Source organism: Calliopsis andreniformis, chromosome 3 (assembly GCF_051401765.1).
Source record: "Calliopsis andreniformis isolate RMS-2024a chromosome 3, iyCalAndr_principal, whole genome shotgun sequence".
Classification (NCBI taxonomy): domain Eukaryota; kingdom Metazoa; phylum Arthropoda; class Insecta; order Hymenoptera; family Andrenidae; genus Calliopsis; species Calliopsis andreniformis.
Window position 1 is genome coordinate 18,438,372 of NC_135064.1, and position 20,595 is coordinate 18,458,966.

The window sequence follows — 20,595 nt, forward strand, 5'->3', positions numbered from 1 at the left end:
ATGGAATAATCTACCACAGAAAAGCAAATGATTATTATTCATATCTTCAACGTCCAACTCTGGCTCGAAAATATATTTGGAGATTCCGAATGGATCTTAGAACCTGCTGATCTAATCCATGCTAGAAATGTAATCAATCCTCGAAACCGTGCACGTGTTAATTATAAAAGTTTGAAGTTCAAGTTTTAGATCTGAGACACTGAACTTCGTATCCTTCTAATCTTGAAAGTTGAGCTCTCGTCCTTGATAATACAAGACGAGCTTTAAAAGTTTATAATTGCAAAACTTAAACCGTGGCTTTGAAAGCATAGAACAGGAGATTTAAAAAACATTAGAGTCCTTTTATCTCTAATGATTGAAACTTTAGTAGAATCTGAAAGACACAGAACTGATGGTCTTCCCTTAACATCTGACGCCGCAAATTTCCCTTGCTTCCCTCGACTTGCATTTATGTTAAACAAGTCTGTTCAGTTTATAGACAAATATTGTACCACGATATTCAGGAGCCAAAGATGAATTCGTGCGTAGTTCCTGCATTGCATTCAAAAAATGCTTTCAGCTTAGTCACGTCGATTGGCTTGCGAACTGATTACATTTCTTGTGAAGCGAAACAACCAATTCTTCTTATTTGCGAGGGACTATCAATCAAAGGGATAGTAAACAGAACAATCACCTTTTTATTTATACCTTACACGACAATTTTCAAAGAATTTTGAGGCAACTCTATCTCGCATCTTGTCAGCTTTGTCATGTTGGCAATCCCTAACACTTGTGCTCCTAATTAATTTCAAGAGGATTAATTCTACTATGATCCTCGGGTCTCTCCATTTCTGGTTCCTTGATATTATACTAAAAGCTCATTAGTTGCGTTCAAAATGACATAATAATACCAAACATCGTTGAACATGACTTCTTAGAGAAACATAGCAGGAATAACATAACCATTTTCTACATTCTTAAAATTCTCCAAATTTCAATATTTAACTATACCAGGTGTATTTATTTACTCTCGACTTTAATAAAAGAGATTGAAACAGTTATTCAACAAAAGTAACATATTCAGCATGCTTCATTTAAAAAACAAATTAAGAGCTCATTGAAACCCTTGTAGCTACTAATCTCAAAGAAAAGGATTCGAATCAAGTCCTGTCGACGTTTACCTTCGCCTAGAGAACGTAATTGTGCGCACACATTAAAGTTGGTCGTACGGTCCTTTGCACAGGGACAGAGTTTCGTAGAACGATGTACCTTTCGAAGAAGAGTCGACACGCGATTCTTAGCAAAACCACGTAGACAAGCAAGCCGTGTGGGTACGTGTACGTGTACATAAAGTGCCTTGAGCTCAAGGGTTAATTCTGGCGTGCACAATGGAGCCGATCCAGAAGACTAGGTCAAGAGAAAGGGAATGGGTTAACAAAGGGGAAACGTACATCGCTTGATTCCGCGCCGCGCTCCCTATATTTGTATTTGTCTTGTCGGACAATTCGAAATAGCCGAATTGTCGAACCTTTTGCCCTCGAGCCAGTCGCGACGAATTCAGACGTCATATTCCGTCAACAGCGTACAGGCCCCCTTCGAATCTGTTACTCTTTGTACACTTGACCGAAATGTTCTTTAGAGGACTTCACAGGTAGCTCGCCATTGATCGTGTAAACTTGAACACCACTGGCTGGATAATTTACTTTGAGAAAGCGAACATAGGTTTGAATTGTGAAGATGGAGAAGAAGATTGAATATTTCACTGAATGCAAAGTATAAAATTGTGAGGGTGAATCAATAACTGTTTAATAATTATATAATAAGAAATGTAGATAGTTTCGGAGAGAGAACTTATCCATTTTGATAATTCTGGTAAAAGAGTAGCATTGACAAGTGATACGGTTCAATCCTCCAAAGAGTGGAATAATTGGTAGTACGCCAGAAAATGGGTTTGGTAGGAAGTGATCGATTCACCACGAACTCCGTGTTAATTTTTTGTAAAATCGGTTATAGAAGTGTTTGTAGGAGTTCTCTCGACACGGTCGACCTGGAAAATCGAATTCCTTCGGGAACTTGGTACACTTTCGCGGCGGATTGGTGGCCATTAAACGTCAATCACGTTGCACTATTTGCACAGTACTTTATTAGCTACTACTACAGCTCACCACAAATATTTATCCGGACAGGCTCTAGTTACTTTGTGCGGATCGAACAGGGCTTAGTCTAGTATTTTTAAGTATTTGTTCTTTCTCTTGAATTCTCGATCAAAAAACTCTGTGTAATTACTTTCTACCATCCACAATCTGATCTTCTTACCGGTGGAATCAAAATTATAAAGCAGTGAAGTGTGATAAAGATTTATTTTTTTTCTGTTATAGACTTATACTCAAATTACAATTTATGAACATTTTAGTATTAAAACAATAGACAGGGTGAGATATGAGATCGGAAAAATAATAGTATATTATTAGATTGGTACAAATAAATTATTTACATTTTGTTATCTTTATTAAATGACAATAATTCACAAGAAATTGTGTATATTAAAAACTAAAGCTAAATTAGAACTAAAGAAGTAGGTATAATTTCAGGTGCTTTAATATCACAATGCATAATACAGATGATTATCGTTCACGTCTAACACAAATTTAAACTGAAGAAAGGCGATACAGAATACTACTTCCATAACATTATCATACAATTATGCTTATTATGACAGGCGTTGGTTATAACACAGAGCTGTATTCCTAGACTTAAGAGTTTTTAGTAGAAAAAGTCGGCATAAATCAGACATTCCATTGTAGCTCGAGTTTTACTCGCGATAAAATTCCAAAGGTATAAAAGTTTATTAAGCTTTTTATGAATTTGACACTTTCTTGTTCGCACGAGGGTGGGATTCGTTTATGTTAAAAGTACATATGTAGATGCATAGAGTATAAGGATATACATCAATGCAGAAATGGGTCGTCTTGTCGCAATAAACTTCGAGTTTTTCGGCTGAATGGAAAATCGTCACAGCTTCATAGAGAAAGCAACTTTACGCGTTTGGCTTTGTTACCATTGTATAAAGTGTCTACAAAGTATTCCATTATTAATGAACGCATTTCCAGGAGGACAAATTGTACACGCGAAAATAATAAAATTCGAATAAACGCTCTTTGGTTTTGCTTCTCAGTTCGAAAACATTACGATCGATTTTCACTTTTTGCTTAGACGATGATCGAAATGGTTTCAAACTTTTCGTTATTATTTCCACGGAAAACATTGCTTGCAAGATAGTTTGTAACTTGTGTGTAGCTTAATTCTATTGGCAACTCGAAATGACACGTACAAAAAATGTACTTGTTGAACTCGTAAATATGATCAGTAAACTGGTTGTAGTAAATGGGATTTTGTTTTGTCCTGGCCCAAAGCTAGTCTATATCACACAGTAATCGATACATAACTAAAGGCTCTTATATTTATGAGAGTATGGCACAGTTCTTTGCATAAAGAAAATGTATCATTACGAATACTAATATTTAGCGCTAGGGATGAATGCCAGATACTTTCAGAATGGAAATTAAACTATAAGATACGCAGAAAACATAATATAACATACACTTCTTTCTCTAAATATTAGAATCTTACAAACCAAACAATTTTCCAATAATAATCCTATTACCTAAAGATGGGTCTGCACTACATGTTATATGTATACCAAAAGTATATAAAGCTGGGTCTACACTACGTGTTACATAATAAAGTTACACAACTTTTTAGTAAACAAGAAAGAAAAATGTTATACACATGTCTTTTTTCTGTTTTCTAAAACACTTACATAACTTTGTTACATAACACATAGTGCAAACCCAGTTTAACTTTACCACTTACATATACTGTAGGCCCACCTTAACAACTGTAATAATTGTAAATAACTGATCATCATATTATTACTCAAACAATGGACATCAACTCCCTTGAAATATTCAAATTTCCCTCTTCCAGTGCTTCCAGTAATAACTTCATCACAACTTTCGCGACTCCCTCTGCCACCATCATTACGAAAGTCCCTAAACGCAGCGATCCCTGTTATAACGTAATTCCACGCATCGAAAACCTCGAAAAGGAAAACAGCCGCGGAATCCAAAGCGTTGGCGCGACGAGATCGCGAAATCACGGCACGATTTTCGGGACGGATGAGCAAGTAGTCGGATGCTCCCTTGGTGGGTTAGCATCCGCTCATTTCCGCGCGGAATAGACTTAAACGTGGCGCTATCCGTCACAGATAATCTGCCGCGTTCCACGGGATCCATCCATCCGTGTGCTGGGGATTTACCCTTGGAAAATCCACGATTTCAGATTCTGCCTACGTGGCGCGGGCGACGTGGAGGGGCGGGGACGTACGTGACCCGCGGATGCGCCGCGGCCGAAGCTGGGTTTTAGGGTTTCGTCGTGTCTGTATGCTAATCGGGTTCGTTATTTTCATGCAAACGAGAAAGACCGACCGCGAGAGCCGCTAAAGAAATACATCATAATAAACACCGTCCGACAAAGCTTTCCCAACCCGTATCGTTTTCCCTCTCTCGACCCCCTCCACTCTGACTCGACAACCACTCCATTCGAAGTTTCTTGTATTTTATGAATTTCTCGCGTGGCTGGAGTGCATGCCTCTGGCTTTCGGGGCATTTCTTTGTTTTATTCATTTCGAGACGGGCACGGCGAAGTCGGCTCGGGCTCGAGTTTACTGGAAACGAAGTGGACGCTCGCTACCCTTCGCGCGAGGGGAAATATTATTTTTTGTTATGTGGCAGCTCGATGGAAATTTCGTGCAAGTTAAATTTTGACGAGGCGATGCGGCATGGGCGGCGGGGGGTGGACGGACGCGATGGTTTCTGTTTAGACGGATTGATCGAGGTGGTTGGGCAGAGTGTGATCAGTGATGGAGATCAGTGCTTGGGTGTTCAGCGGTGATTTTGTATTTCTGGAATTTTTGTGGATGGGTTGCGTTGGAATGCAAAATTTATGAGGATATATTAGTTAGGTGTGTTATAGGAGAAGCTTCTTGGTTTCTAGTTGCAATTAGAAATGTAGAAAATAGGGAAACTATGTTAAATAAGGGATCTACTTCAGGGATAAATAAAAAGGTTGTATTCTGCAAATGAGAGTACTGATTTTTTAAGAATGAATCTTAGAAGAAACCTTGAATATTTGAGGGCTTCACTTTAGCACAGAAGCTTGTGGGACGTGTACATATATCTTTATTTTAAGGGGTGAGACAGCTTTCCAAAGATTGGAAAGTGTCATTCCATAAATGGAGCGTTTTGCCTGTGCAAACTTCAACATCTCTCAGATGAAATATACTTCAGTAGAAGTGCAGATTATATTATAAATCATCATCCCTTATTGATACCAGAAATGACAGATGAGAAGGGGGGAGAAAGGAGGGTGAAGGAATCGAAGTCTGATAGGAGTAGCGGAGACCATTTCATTAAGTTACCCTCGTTCCCTTATTTTAAATTAAACTAATTGAAATAGAAGGATGATTTATAATATTATATACAGGACACGTAGGAGAAGCTTAGGATTGACTCTTACACGAAAGAATAATAAACATAATTTATATATATCCAAATATTCTCAATTCTCAAATCTATTTTTTATTCTATTGTTTATTTTCTACTTTTTTTCTCTATTTTTTCAAATAACTTTTCCTTTTTCATTATTCCAATGATCATCGCCACAAATTCAAAGTTTTGAGGCTATAATGGTAAAAAAATTGACAATTCTACGTTTTCCCAATGATAAATAGACCTTCCATTAAACCAATATTAGTTTCCATTATATTAGAATAATAATTACACTAACTGATATTTTATTCATCTCATTTTTCGGCGCTCAGAAGTGGAACATTCAATTCTCTGCTCCGTCAGTCCCCTTCCAGTTACGAAATCAGTCGATTGTCTACAAATATATTTCTGCAGTCAACAAACACGCTCAAAGAGCATTCAGAATTGTGTCGATAAAGGTGCCAATAGCCCTCCGTAGAATCCTCAAAAGGCGAACATCGAGGTATGTAGAATCGTCCTTTGAACCGAGAACAACTTCGTAAATATCACAGGCTCTAGATATGATGCAGCCAGCGAATTCTCCGGCCACCCATACATGGTTTGGCAAATGCGAAGGGTTCCCGTAACTCTGTAGCGTATGTACACTTCACGCTCGAGATGATTTATACCCTCTTGGACGAAATCGAGGATCTCAAAATGCCGGGTTACTGCAGCGATTCCTTCGTCCATGCGCACAACAAGCTTGAAATTCTCGTGCCAGCAGCAGACAGGTCCCAATACCATCAACTCCCTAGGTCTGGTCTCGTGTCGATGTTTGTTCTAGTGATTATTCACGTTAACTGAACTCCTAACGCCAATTACTAGGTGGAATCAACGTTTGGCGGATTTAATTCGCCCCGAAAGTCCAATTTTCAAGTTGCTACCCTTTATCGCCCGTTTAAATTCGTTTTCTATGCTGCTGCGGTTGTTTAGACACTCCTCGAGTATTTTTCTTTTATTTTTTGTAGTACTTTTTTTTATAGTACCTATATTAATATAAGATTTATTTTGGGGCACACGTAGCTATGTATGTTAGTGAAAAATTGAAGTGGTTATATTTCAGTGACACAAATTGAGAGGCTCATAATTAAAACGACTCTTGTGAATTTTTTTTTTAAGGAAAGCAAAAGTCACTCTGGCACCTTTAATTCGTGTAAATTAAAATTCCGTTTTTATGGTACAGGTTTAACTATATCAGAAAGTATTCTTATAAAAAAAATTGTTCAATTTTTTACAATTTCGATTGAATCCATGTTCAAGTATAATATGAATCTCTAGAGTGATTTTACAGTGACCCCATTTGCATTATCAGTGACATCTAATTAATATCTACAGACCAATTTTAATCAAATTTATTGCAATTGAAGTAAACTGAGTATCTCTGTCAAAGATTTTTTATTATACTTTAAATTCCAATTACTATTAGTATCTGCGTTTTGCATATTTATGTGTTGTCTATTTCTGATAGAAGAAATAAAAACAAACGATTAGTGAAACGATATGGTAACCGAAGAGGCCGTTTATCTTGTACGTGGTATCTACACTAAAATTTCACGATTAATTACAAGCCTCTGATGCGCGTACTAGATGACAATCTACGGTCAGATTCAATTTCAAACGATCCAACTGATACACCCGCTACGTCGAGTAGATATGCGCGATTCTCTACTTCATCGTTGTGCACGCGCTTGTCTCGTTCGCTAATGTCAGTTGATTTGTGACTGAAGGGATGGACGTTAATCCCATTTACGGTAGACGTATTATTGTGGGGAAGGTGGTACGTAAGCGTTTAATGAATTGAAATTATTATAATGAAAATACGTGTCCACGTGAACGACGAATAATTCGAAATATCGTTTAATACTTCCCCCACATATCCAGGGAAATATTTTCACGTCAGATTATATTTTCCCAACAATTTCTCAGGTAGATTTGATTTAAAGTTATTTCGTTCGTAATCCTCGATATTTTAAAATAAAATATCAAATGCCGCAGCAGATTAACACAAACGTGGGAAACTAAAACTGTATTTCACATATTTTAATTTTAACTGTCTCTCTTTATGTGCTTATCCAGCGGATGTTCAATCTCAAACTGCGCTTACTTTGCATTTGGAAATCATAATCTAAAATCTTCATCTAATTATCGCTCGCTTAATCATGTCGGGTCATTTGGGGCACCGACGAGACCATTAGAAAGTATTAAATCCGACACTGATTACCACGATTCTCGACATATATTCGAATCCGCAGTTTGTTTCAATTTAAGGCGTGCTCATTTGGGACACAGCCAGCATTTTAATTACTAGATCTCTAACGTTAATTTCTTTCAACGTCCCTGTAACTGTAACAAACGATCGACCCAACATTTATTTATATAAACTGGCAAAGAGGTGTAGCACAGTCGTATTTTTAATATATCGCTGAAAAATGTTACCACTTCCTATGGTTCATAAAGAGTAAATAACTTCTTTGACTCTCGAAGTGCCATCGAAACTCGATGGTCTGTGGCTTCATTGCACGCACCGTGGTAATTGCAAAGAATCTGCCAAAGGGGAAGCTACTCTTCTTTCTTTGCGGTCCGCTGAGCAGGTCTTCCCGCTCCTTTTGATGTCCCAACGAGGCATTTTCCAGTCCTAAATCGTTTCCGTGTTCCGTGGCAGTGAATTCAGTGGAACTTTGTCGCTTGTACACCCTGGTTTAATCTTCCTTTAGACAGGTATGCTCTTAATCGGTATCAGTATCGTGCTACTAACTTTTGGAAGCGGTGGACAACAGCTTTGAGAATCGTCAATGGCAACTGATGTGAGAGTGTTAGTGGACGAGACTGATTAAGAAGAATTGCAATAAAAAAAAGTCGTTAAAGAAAGAAATTTTAATAAAACACTCGAAGGAAAATATGAAAAAATAGAAAAGAATGATTGTCGATGCGTGTGAACTCTGCTTTATAAATTTTCAACAAATTCTGAGTTTTTTAGTTAACCTTTTACCATAGTTTAACAAGTCAGACTAGTATACTTTTTACAGTACCTTCGCTGCCGATTACGCGGTAACGCGTGATGAGGATATTTCGCCACTAACCGATCACGCACTATCGCGTGAGGGATCTATGTTCGCTAAATGGGAGCTCTATAGTTGGCAGTTTAGGATAGTCACCCTTTTCAGATCGGCAGCGAAGGTAGACACAGTACGAAAGAAAGTTGTAAATGAAGGGGTTAAACGTATTCGTGCTAGAAGCGGAGCAAAGAATAGTGATGTAAAGATAAAAAGTGGAAAATGTCATCATTTCGACTATCCCAAAGATATCCCGCGCAAAAGGCATTGATAAATCTTGCAGATGCAAGGAATCTGGCAACGGTCCGAATTTCCGTGAAAACAGCTCGTTCAGCGAATTCAGAAGTTAGTCTGAATAGTGAATGTAATATCTACACGTTCCTCCTACAAATTGGCCGATCGCGATCGTCAGGATGATGGATTCGATTAGTCACGGATCGCCTCATACCTCTTATCTTCTAACTTATTCGACTACAAGATAACTCGGCCAAACTGCCTGATCTGCTATCCTTGATGCAGGTAGTCAATGGAAAACGTATGAAATGTTAAAATTGTTCTTGTTTCGGTACATGATAATGTGAATACTAAACTATCGCTTAAATTAATATTTTTTAATAGCGAGGGTAGACATTCAACGTCCGATTAATCTTAATTCCATTGTACATTTAATCCTACAGTGCACAGAGATTCAGAAATTTAGGCATCATTCGTGCTTTTTCTTATTATTTTCGTATTATGAGTATAAATACGAAATTGTGAACTGTTTCAGATATACATTTTAAAAACCATAATATTTAATACAAATATATGAAAAAATGAAGAATAACTTTGCTATTATTTTCTCCTTATTTTCCAGCATATATTAAAAAAGAAAATAGTTACTTTAGATCAAACTCAAAAATTGCACATTGAATGTTTAATATCGACAGAAAATGTGAACAATACGTTCAGTGATAATTGGGTCCAAATGGAGGACCCAAAATTCTATACGATATTCCACTATAATAGAAGAGACCTAGATTTCTTTTTAAGCGAATATTAAAACATGGCACGTATAGATAACAGCGGAAAGGGATGAAGAACAGCTTCCATAAATGACCATTCTACATATTGCCGCGCCTTTTGTTCAAATCCATCTGTATTAGCTATCCACCGCGGTAAAAGAACAATGGCTAGGCTAGACCATGCCCATGTTTCTCATCGTCCGTTGCTTTGGAAAATGCTCGTTCTACCGATGCTAAACAATATTTTCCGATAGTACGGTCCGCTCGACGTTTCGCTCTACGTATGTATTGTACAATAGAATTATATACAGTCTCTGGTCAGCGAGGCGCGACAGTACGCGCAGTAACACGTGGCTGACATTGGACACGGCTCGAATATTTCGGGGATCGGGAGGTGGTTGGGTTCAGCACGTATCCGTCATTATGTTTACCACTCGCAGCGATAGAACATTGGTGCTAGGATGGCGGATGTTGGTCAGATCCGTCGAAGGACCGTGTCAGACAGATGGTCGAACGTAATGGACATGAAGCTGATTTCACTGGACACGTAGAAGCTACTTAGTGGAAGGACATGGTATCAGGAAATCGGCTGTGAGAAAAATGAGGACGTGATTGTTTGCTGTCTTGACGTTTTGTAGAGTAGTTGTTTACGTTTTGGTATTACAAATACAGTTGAGTCTTCTATAATCGAGTTTCTATTATCTGGTTCACCATTATTCGAATCTCAATTCTGTGGTTGTAAGGCAAAACGATCTAAGTCATGTGTTCTTGTTTTTGAGATATTGGCGTTTAAGGTTTCCAGCTTCGATACTGTTTTGTGGACTTGTGTCTTCTTGAATCCTTACTTTTAGATAGGAAAATTCTTTTAATGTAATTTCTTCTTTTTAAAAATATAAATTCTATATTTTAGATGTCAATGAAGGCCTTAACCCGATTTTTTTGAAAATGTGACATAAGTCGTTTTGCCTTACAACCACAGAATTATCCGAATCTCAGTTATAATGTATAGAGGTAAATTTACCAAACTAATTTATAGCTATAATTAAAAACCCACGTTTTTTAAGTTGTGTCACTTTTGAAGTACATCTGCGAAGTATTATAATATCTTTACCTTATTCCATTACAAATATGTAACATTTAAATTCTTCTAGTTCCTCCTATTCATCGTATATAATAGAACAATATACAAACCTATATTTTCAGTGGCAAAAGCGATAAAAGTGATCAAGATACCATCATTATTATTATCACGTCGTGTATATAAATTTTATGCAAGCTAATATAGCAAGCAAACGCGATGATAAAAATATGCTTTCTCATGCTGAAGCATTCGAGACATTTGAAACAACGTTTCAGTAGTTCGTAGTACATTATGTACGAAGATTATCTTGAAGTAAAAGCATTTATATCTTTATAGTTTATATTACATTCTTCGGTGAAGTTCATTTATAGTTTTTTATACAGGATATATGATAAAATTATATACATTTTCCTATTAAAAATAGCAAATTTTATAACATTAAGTATTGAAATGCCAAAGTCTAAAGTCTAAAGGTACATATTTCCGTTTTTAATTTATTCCTTAACAATGTTATGTTCACTGATAAGTAGAATTGACGTGCTATGAACAGACAAAAGTAGTTGAATATCAGTGAACTTTACTTTTTAGATACTAACAGTAGCCTACTTCGAAGTTACAAATCGGTCACGTCAGACTACTTTAAAGTAATTTTATCATAAGTCCAGTTTTATATAACAAAATAATCCAACATAAACGATTTTTAATTTAGTACAATCATTGTCACCATGTTAGTTTCACTTCGTCACTAACTTAATTAATGTCTGCTTGCAGGCTGACGATCAAAGCAGGATGCCCTATGAACCTCGAAAACTTTCCGATGGACACGCAGAGATGTCCACTGCAGTTTGGTAGCTGTACGTCTGACACTTGAAAATACTTACGATTAGTGAGGATATTTTCAAATCCTTCGAATGAAACATTCTTCTTATTTCTTTCGCGTTAAAAGCTTTCTTTTTCTTCATAAGTCGATTAATAGCAGATTCAATTTACTTAATTCAAACAGAATTTTAAATAATTCCCTTCTTGAAAAGAACAAATTCAATTTCATTCTCTGACATTGAGTCTACAAATGGAGACTAAGTTTCCCACGGTTTTAATCCAACAGATATAATTTTGTGAGTAAATTAACCCAAGATATAACAATATTTCTGAGTTACTATCTAGTTAACAGCATACACAGTACTGCACCGCTGTCGCATCCTCAGCATCACGTTCATACGCGAGTAAATTCGTCGTCTTTTCGCGACACCTTCGCGAATCGAGTAAGAAATATTCTGATTGCAGTTGGCTACACGAAGCGAGACGTGATCTACAAGTGGAACAGCGCGCGACAAGTGGCAATCGCAGAGGACATGAAATTATCTCAATTCGATTTGGTCGCCAATCCAACGGCAAATTATTCTACATCACCGACCCTTTCACACGGTGAGTGAACCCTTTTTTTTTTACCAATGAAACCTTCGTCAAATCAAATCTTTTAAAAAAGTATTCAAATATTAGTTATAAGGCAAAATGACATAAATCGCATATTTTTATTTTTGAGAAAAATTGAGATTAGTAGTTCACAGTTCTGCATTGTGAACTTGTATTTTATTATATCTTCGTTATTTTAAGGAAGAGATTCCTTTAATCTAATCTTCTTACGTTAAAAATAGTTTTATCTTTTAAGAGTCACAGATATATTCAGTGCATAAAATATGACAACCCATCGTCATCTGAATATTTCTAACGTCACAAAGAATGAAGAAAAATATTCTTATTTAAATCGTTTTAGATACTCGTACGATAAATAATTGTATTTAAAAATGACAGTAGTTTAAATCTTCTCTATCGAATATCGATTTGTCATAAAACTCAAGAATAGGTCGGTCAGTTGAATAATGTAAACTACGAAAAGGAGTAGTCCTTCAAAAGTTAGGTGGTAAATTATTCATCAATTTGAGTTGAAGACGCCAGATAATTTATCGACGAAAACCCCTGACGCAGGTATGCCAGATTTCTTAAACGAGAAGTAGCCTAATTTCTCGTCCCATTCAAAAAATGGAATATTCATTGGTTGCGGCAGTCTACCGTGAATCTAATACCCGCCCTCAAATGCATAGAAAATTCGGTTTGAAGCATCTAATATTTAATATTTATTAATTTTCATTTTTACCTACCTGAAGAAAATATTAGCAAAAATCTGGAATAATTTTTAATAGAATTGATCCATTAAAAATAGGTTCTTTATTGTAATTTTATTATGGTCATATTGGTCTGCATGACGCGTCTGACTACAGACCGTCTGTTTTCCCTTCACGCGGTACATCTTTAATCAAATTGATTAAAGTTACGTAAACGTGTATGAAATTATGGGAAATTCCATTTGAAATTCTGATCGTTCCCAACAATTTGAAATTTCCTTCGTCATATAAAACGAGGACGAGAGGGAAGCCTCGATATGACGCGATTAAAATGAAAGTTATTCCGGTGCGGCGAGCGTGTTCGCGAAAACTGGCCGTAACAAAGTTAGTGAAACATCTTGTAGATGAACGCTTTTATTGAAATAATTAGACGGCACGATGGATCAAAGGATTCCCATTATACGATAATCAGACTTTTTGTTACCTAGAGCTGCACAGATTAATAACAAATTGTATTACCAGAAAATTTATAGCAAACCCTTATACAGAAAGTGAAAATTAAATTTGAAAGTATTCAAAAAATAATCCCACTCGTTCGTAGGAAACACACCACTCACATCTTCAATTATTTATCCAAATACTCCACTCAGTTTCGTTAAACAGCCCTCCACTTTACATCACATTAAAATAAAAGCAAGCCTCTAAGAAGATTACGCAAATGTACTACAGCGCAAGATAATAATTAATAATTAATTTAAAATGGACAAAGCGACAGGAGAATATTCGATGAGGAAGAGAAAAATAGGCGATAAGAGCTTCGAATTGAAAAGCGTGGACAGAGCAGGGCTCCACGCAGATCAAAAGGAAAGAAGTGTGAAGGGGGTTATGATCCTCTAACGATTGTAAAGGAAACTCAATTCGAAAGTTTAGTCGGCGATGCATTCCCGAGGAATATCGGTTCTAGGGATGGAGCGGGAATCTGAAGTGACGGGAGGATTGAAACGGCGAGGAAGTGGCGCGAGGAAACGAGGGTATGAAGGGAACAAGAAGCGAGATATCCCCGTTGAAAGTTGGCAGCGAGAGAAACGCCGACTAATTGCTGCATCCTCGGGCAGAGAACCCCGTTCATCTTGCGTCTCCATTGTACACCCGCTACCCCCTTCGAAAGAGGGCAGAAGGAGGGAAAGACGTCGAGCTGCTAAGACACTTTGACTTTTAATTGGATTAGCATCGATTAATACTCTGCAAACAAGTGTCGCGTCGAGACCGATCGTAATTGCACCCTGGAAACGTCCGTAAGCTCAACGTTTTCGCGACGCCAACGAGGACGAACTTTGTTTTCGTTCACACCAACCGAGCTGCGATGATGGACGAAAATAACTCGAGAGTCGCGTTGGAAAAGGGGAAATAGATAGCGAAATTCGTTGATATCGATATGATGGAAATTTAATCACCAAGGCAATTTTATTTGGATTCACTTGTTTGACAAGGGGACTATTCGAAAATTATATTAGACAGTTTTTGCTTTAGAAGAGATACACAGAAGAGAGTGTTCAGATATTGCTTGTGAAATCATTCTGAATAGAAAAGGTGAAAAACATTGGGTTTTCTGAAAAGAAATCTGTCGAAGATTATGCATTTATGAGAAACAGAGGAATGAGCATATAGGTCAGAATGAAATAGATAAATGATTACTCGCATTTTAAATGGTATCCTAGAATTCGTCTTCATAGATTTATCAACATGTCTGGCTCTTAGTGTGTGCTGAAATTTGCCAAAAAGGTTCTCAAGAGGTTCCAGAGGAGGAGTAAACTCCTGGTTATGGTAATCCATAAATTGGCTATTAGAGTGTAAATATACTACGTGAAAGTACATAGGGGCATTCCTGACGTGAGTAGTCAAACAAGAACTTATCTTACTTGCCGTAAAGAATTCTAGGATACAACCATCTTTTTGTACTTCTTCTCAGGCGATACTCCACAGTAACAAATTTGTAATTATACTCAAAGTATTGTTTAATTTCAGCCAATTACTCCATGCTACTAGTCTACTTTCACCTACAAAGGCACATGGGTAATTTTCTCATCCAAGTATACGGTCCCTGTGTTCTACTTGTTGTTCTGTCTTGGGTATCCTTTTGGTTGAATCGAGAGGCCACTGCTGATCGTGTTTCACTCGGTAATATATTTATTATTAGAAAAATGTACACAACATGAATAACACTTTTCAGAAATAGTGTCACCAAAAGAGTTGTTATCCTAATTTTGTTCAAGGAATAACAACCGTGTTAACCATGACGTTTCTTGGATTGGAAGCACGAACCGATTTGCCAAAAGTTCCTTACCCCACTGCTCTGGACTTCTTCGTTTTCCTCTCGTTCGCCTTCATCTTTGCCACCATCATACAATTCGCAGTGGTTCACTACTTCACCAAGTATGGCTCTGGCGAATGTTATTTCAGCTCTGATTTGAGCGAGAGCGAGAGTTCCAGCGACGAAGAAGTGGAAACACAATCGTCGAAAAAGGAACCGGTAATTCTGACTCTATCTCGTGCTTTTCTTCTGCCTTTTTTTATCTTTATTCAGTCTTTTAGAAGATGATCCTAAAATAAAACACTTCAGAAGTATTATTTTATAAACCATAATCGTTAATATGTTGAATGCCATGGCAGTCACAAATTATTGACACTTTAATTAAATTAAACACTTTCTAATAAATAAATCTGAGGATTTATAAATTTTCAAGCAGAAGTAATGTCTATAAGAATAAAAATAGAAGTACCGAATGCATCATTGAGCTATGAAATTTTATTTAAAAAAAAAAAAGAAAAAGAAAATAAGTACATTTGAATGAGTGAAAAAGCTTGAAGAAAAATGTTGAAAAATTATGCAGTCTTCACCGTATTAAAAAAGTGTTGCAAAACGTTAACTTAAAATAAATAAATATTCTTTAGCAAAACTCTACGTTCTGCAAGTCTAGAACAGTAATAATTCTTACCCACGTTTAGAAAACTATAAGCAGAAATCGTTTGGGAAGATTTCGATAAGAATTTGCACAAAGAAGTATTACCTTGGCACGATTCCACGATTATATCGACGAACCTGATTCCTGTTTCCGGTAAAAATTGAAATCGTTGCTTTGCCAACGTGACAATCTATCGAATGTATAGTACACCCTTTCATATTTGGTTTATTGCGCTGGGTATATGCATACGCGAGAACTTCATACCAGCCGTTAAGAAGGGGATGATCTAGAAACCGAGAAACATTTTTCAGTTACGTAATCATGATATTGTGAAACTATGGACGCTGATCTTGTTGCTTCTTCCGTTTCCCATTTTGGCACTGAATCAGAGCCACTCTTCATTCGTTAAACAACTCATTAAAATTGTCTGTTTTAATGCTACGTATAAATACGTGTGTCTCTACGGAAAATGTTTTAAAGTCGCGAGATACTTTTACGCGCCAACGAATTAAAAATTTTCATGTGCATTAGAGCAAGAAAATCTAGAAACATAGTTTTAATTTTCTGAATTTCACGCGACCAGGCATATTTCAACACTGGTATTTAAAAACTTTGGTCTGTGAGTGCTATTAGTTCGACAATTCGAGAAATATTACTGTTCTGACCCTCAATGAGTTCGAAAATCACCTCAGATCTTTCTTTACAAAAGGATTGCCTAAAAGTTGCTTAAAATCACATCCATCGTATCGTAAGCCCCAGTCCTCTTTGAAATCTTAAGAAGCAACACTTCCAGACAAAAGAAACTCCGTTTCAGGTGACGCAAGTTCATAGAAAACTTTCTGAAAACACTGCTGCCAGAGGACATCCGAGTCGCAACTCCGCGATGAGCGATGATGGTATGATCGAGATAATACCGTTGTCAGCGATCCCAGAGCCTATCAAGGACCCTAGTACGGGGCACTGGCAGATGTCCTGTGTGGCGTGCAGTCCACCCCCGCGACAACCGCCTCCAACCAAGAAGACATCAGGCAGGAGACGACGCAGAAGAACGCCGAGATATAATTCAGTTTCTAAGATCGATCGCGCGAGTCGTATCGTTTTTCCTTTGTTCTTCTTGGCGATCAACGTGTTCTATTGGTATGCCTATCTGTCGAGGAGCGAGCGTATAAACTATTACAACGCGAATGACGCGTGAGAAAATGTGGTCGATTGAATGGAGATTCCGATCTTGTCGGGGAAACTCGAAGTATCCGTCTTATTGATCGACCAATTTATAATACTTTAGGTGAACATGTACGTAGAAGGAATTATTTTCAATACGGAAGAATGGATAATGAAGATATGGAGGGTGTCACTGTAGACAAAGACAATGGTTACGCTTTGCATACAGTAATGGCGATACGTGTGGGATGTCTCAAGATTGATGCCGTTTGAAATAATTAATCGAAAGTATTTAAGTATTGCCACAGGTTGAATCGTTCAGGCGTCTTCTTATAGTCCTTGGAATACTCACTTCGAATTCTGTATTTAATTCTAATCAGAGAATAAGTACAGTTATGTTTTATCATACATGATCGAATGTCTTGTGACATCCCGGATCTATGTATTTGAGAGAATTAATATTTACCTCCTTCGATAGGGGGAAAGTTTTCAAGTACAAACGATGCGATGTACATAATAAATATACCAGAAGTTGTTTTAAAGGATGCTCATCGAATGTAAGTTATGTATATTAATTGACAAACGAATCGCGATGAAAATTTGTCGGCTTAAAACAAAGTACGGAGTAGGTTTCAAGCCCTAGAAGAACGTTTAGCGAATGTGAATAGAAGAATTCAACGATAACGCGTATTAGTTGGGACAATAAAAATCAATTTTGAAAATAAAACTTTGTTATTTATTACAACGACTATTGAAATTTGTGATATTTATATTTTCTGTTGCAGAACAAGTACAAACCGTTTTATTTGTTGTATTAAGTAACAACCTGATTTTATTTACACAATATAGGTAAGCTATAGGGAGCCTATTATGTTAATCTAACAAAAATAAAATTTATTATAAATGTTGCCCATGAACTTTTATAGCGATATTATCCCCAAATTTTATCATGCATGCATGCATGCATGCATGTGCAATACAAATGCATAGCTAGTCCGAGTCTGAAGACTAATTTTAGGACTAATCCTAGGTGTAGTCCTAGGGTAAACCTTACGCCAAGGGCTAGTCCTAGAAGTAAACCCTAAACCAAGGACTAGTCCTAGGGGTAAACCTTAAATCAAGGGCTAGTCCTAGAGCTAAACTTCAAACCAAGATGGTTATCCTGGACCAGTCCAGGAATAGTCCAAGGAACCTCATCAGAGGATCGCCAGTACGACCCGCACCCGCCGGAGACTCCGAAGCGAGTGACGAATTCGTGATCCTTCACAGTATATATATCTTCCCGACCAAAAGAGGGGAACCAATGAAACAAGTTTTTCGTATACAGATATTGCGAGTGAACGAAAAATAATTTGAGAAAAATCGATATTTTTCATAAAATAATAATCGTAGCAAAAATTTGTGCTATAGATATTGTTGATAACAATTGCACACAGTAGCTCATACGCAATGGCAAGCACACATTATATTGTTTACAACTAAAAGTGTTATTTTATATACATTATTTTATATATGTATATTTAATATCTATATACATATATGCTGTATGCTAGCAACTTTATTATATCACCTACATTGCGCATTCCAAAAATTCAATGTAAATTTATCTCTACCTGCAAGTTACATTTTTAAATTTCGCTCTCAATCAAAAGTTATACAGATGTCACGTAGTTCTGTATCTATATTCACTTGATAATGCATAGTGAAAATTGTCTAGGGGGCTTCGTTCCGCGAAAAGAAGTAAGAGGTTATAAAAATATTTTGCAATAATATTATATAATAACTATTTACTGATATAAAGTAATAGGTATTTCTGTTAATAAGTAATAGAAGAAAAATTAGAAATCTAAAAAATGAAAAAATGTAATTAAATTCACTTGAATTTTCAAACTGTTACGTTTAGAAAAATCACTGCAACGAACAGCTAATCTTCATCTATCTTCACACATGTAATCATAGATAAATACAAAAATACGCGGTGATTTTGAAACATTATGTTCTCCTTCGCAAAAGTGTCTAAAATAAAACACAAGTTTGTATTCTCATTTGTTTTCTATTTCAAATATATTATTTTCTTAGTGTTCATTTTATGTTTCTTTGTATAGGTTATTCTATGTACGTTAGTATAACGTGTATGATATCACTGTTCAAGAATATTGTTTAATGTGAAATAACTAACAGTTGTTTTTCACTTTACAGTCCAGAAATACTAATGCTTGCATTGTTGGCGTTTGTTCATTAGCAATAAGGATGAAAACATCTCCTCTACTAGATGATGCAAGGTATAACATATAATCGTATCGATGACAAATTCTAATACGTTGTTATACAATTAACTGAATATTTTTTCTTACAGAGAAAATATGTATTGTAGCTTGCCTGAACTACAAAAGTATTATTGTTTAAAAGTGACACGAATAGTAATTTAAAGTTTAACTAACCTCTGTGCTTTGGCAACAGTTGTAACTGCCAGAATTTATTTACTATCATGGTTACTAGGGTTGTGTGTAAATTCTTAAGTGCTTCTGTACAATGTGCCTGTATTGTACATTGTGTATGCGAATACATAGGCAGCTTAGTGATGGTAAGAAAATTCAACATGTATAAAATGTTTAATATTTCTTAAAATGGTGATGGAAGATCTATATGTTACGATCTACATGTTATCTATATGTTAAGCCTTTCTTCTAAGATATTCCATCTGAGAATACTTTATGTAGATGTTTCTTATTTCTTTCTTTATATACTTTTGTATTCTACAGTGTGTAGGTCCATCCATGGAGCCAACATTATATGACAATGATGTACTAATTACAGAGCGTATATCAATAACATTACAGAAACTCAAGAAAGGTGACATAATTATCTCAAAATGTCCTTCTAATCCCAAACAATATATATGTAAGAGGGTTGTAGGATTACCTGGAGATAAAGTAAAACATGGAGTTATAGTATGTAACACAGGCATTCAAATTTTCTCTAATGCAATACTAAAATTCTTAAAACGATCATAACATTTCAGGTACCAAATGGACATGTATGGTTAGAAGGTGACAATACCAATAATTCAACTGATTCTCGTGTTTATGGACCTGTCCCGCAAGGATTGCTACGAGGACGTGCATTCTGCAGAATACTGCCATTACGCGATATTACTTTTTTTGATACAGAACACTCACACCCTAATTAACGTTTTTCTTTCATAGGAAATCTTGTACATAGGATAACCAACAGAATAAACGCATCATTCTTATTTTTCCTAATTTTATCTCGGATTATTTAACCAAATTACGTGTTAACCTGAAGTAAGTAAACGGAGGTAGTTGTAGAAAATTCCTATAAAGAAAACGATAAAAATATTTGCAACTGAACAAGGATATTTATACGAAATGCAAAAGGTTATACTTCTATTTGTTTTGCATTAAGCGCACGAAGAAACACAAATACTTAGTACATATGTTTCCATGCTTAAATGATGATTCATAATCACTATTTTGAGTTCATAATCATTATTTTAAGTTCATAGTTACAACTATTTGAATACGTTTCGCGCATTTTAATTTTAATAAACCGTTTACGCGCTAAAATCATTCACACAATATTTACAAATTTGCTGTTGCAAACTTTACGTTTTCACGTGTGA

At 36.3% G+C, this 20,595-nt stretch overlaps 2 protein-coding genes across 6 annotated transcripts in view; both read left to right on the forward strand.

Moving 5' to 3' along the window:
• The window catches only part of Grd (GABA-gated ion channel), a 35,733-nt gene extending 17,922 nt beyond the window's left edge, over positions 1–17,811 (forward strand). For both annotated transcript variants that reach the window (XM_076375697.1, XM_076375699.1), the window contains 5 exons: positions 11,477–11,559; positions 11,990–12,130; positions 14,854–15,006; positions 15,102–15,358; positions 16,606–17,811. In XM_076375697.1, the coding sequence (XP_076231812.1) occupies positions 11,477–11,559; positions 11,990–12,130; positions 14,854–15,006; positions 15,102–15,358; positions 16,606–16,986 (1,015 nt within the window). In that variant the 3' untranslated portion in view covers positions 16,987–17,811. The remainder of the gene's footprint in view (positions 1–11,476; positions 11,560–11,989; positions 12,131–14,853; positions 15,007–15,101; positions 15,359–16,605) is intronic.
• An 861-nt stretch (positions 17,812–18,672) lies between these two features.
• On the forward strand, positions 18,673–20,209 carry LOC143177000 (mitochondrial inner membrane protease subunit 1-like). Of its 4 annotated transcripts, none has more exons than XM_076374709.1 (5): positions 18,673–18,692; positions 19,152–19,234; positions 19,309–19,536; positions 19,715–19,903; positions 19,975–20,209. In XM_076374709.1, the coding sequence occupies exons 3-5, from the start codon at positions 19,441–19,443 to the stop codon at positions 20,140–20,142; spliced, it is 453 nt and encodes a 150-aa protein (XP_076230824.1). In that variant the 5' UTR covers positions 18,673–18,692; positions 19,152–19,234; positions 19,309–19,440; the 3' UTR covers positions 20,143–20,209. The 4 variants fall into 4 exon arrangements, with proteins under 4 accessions (XP_076230824.1, XP_076230823.1, XP_076230821.1 ...); XM_076374708.1 differs by having other exon boundaries at positions 18,681–18,699; XM_076374706.1 differs by lacking the exon at positions 18,673–18,692 and adding an exon at positions 18,866–18,984.
• The last annotated feature ends 386 nt before the right edge of the window (positions 20,210–20,595 follow it).

Bases quoted from the DNA above. Each gene is read 5' to 3' on its own strand.
- LOC143177000 (XM_076374709.1), top strand. From the start codon at position 19,441: ATGGTTACTAGGGTTGTGTGTAAATTCTTAAGTGCTTCTGTACAATGT. The intron at 19,537-19,714 runs GTAAGAAAATTC...TGTATTCTACAG, and splicing joins ACATAGGCAGCTTAGTGATG to TGTGTAGGTCCATCCATGGA. The intron at 19,904-19,974 runs GTATGTAACACA...ATAACATTTCAG, and splicing joins AAGTAAAACATGGAGTTATA to GTACCAAATGGACATGTATG.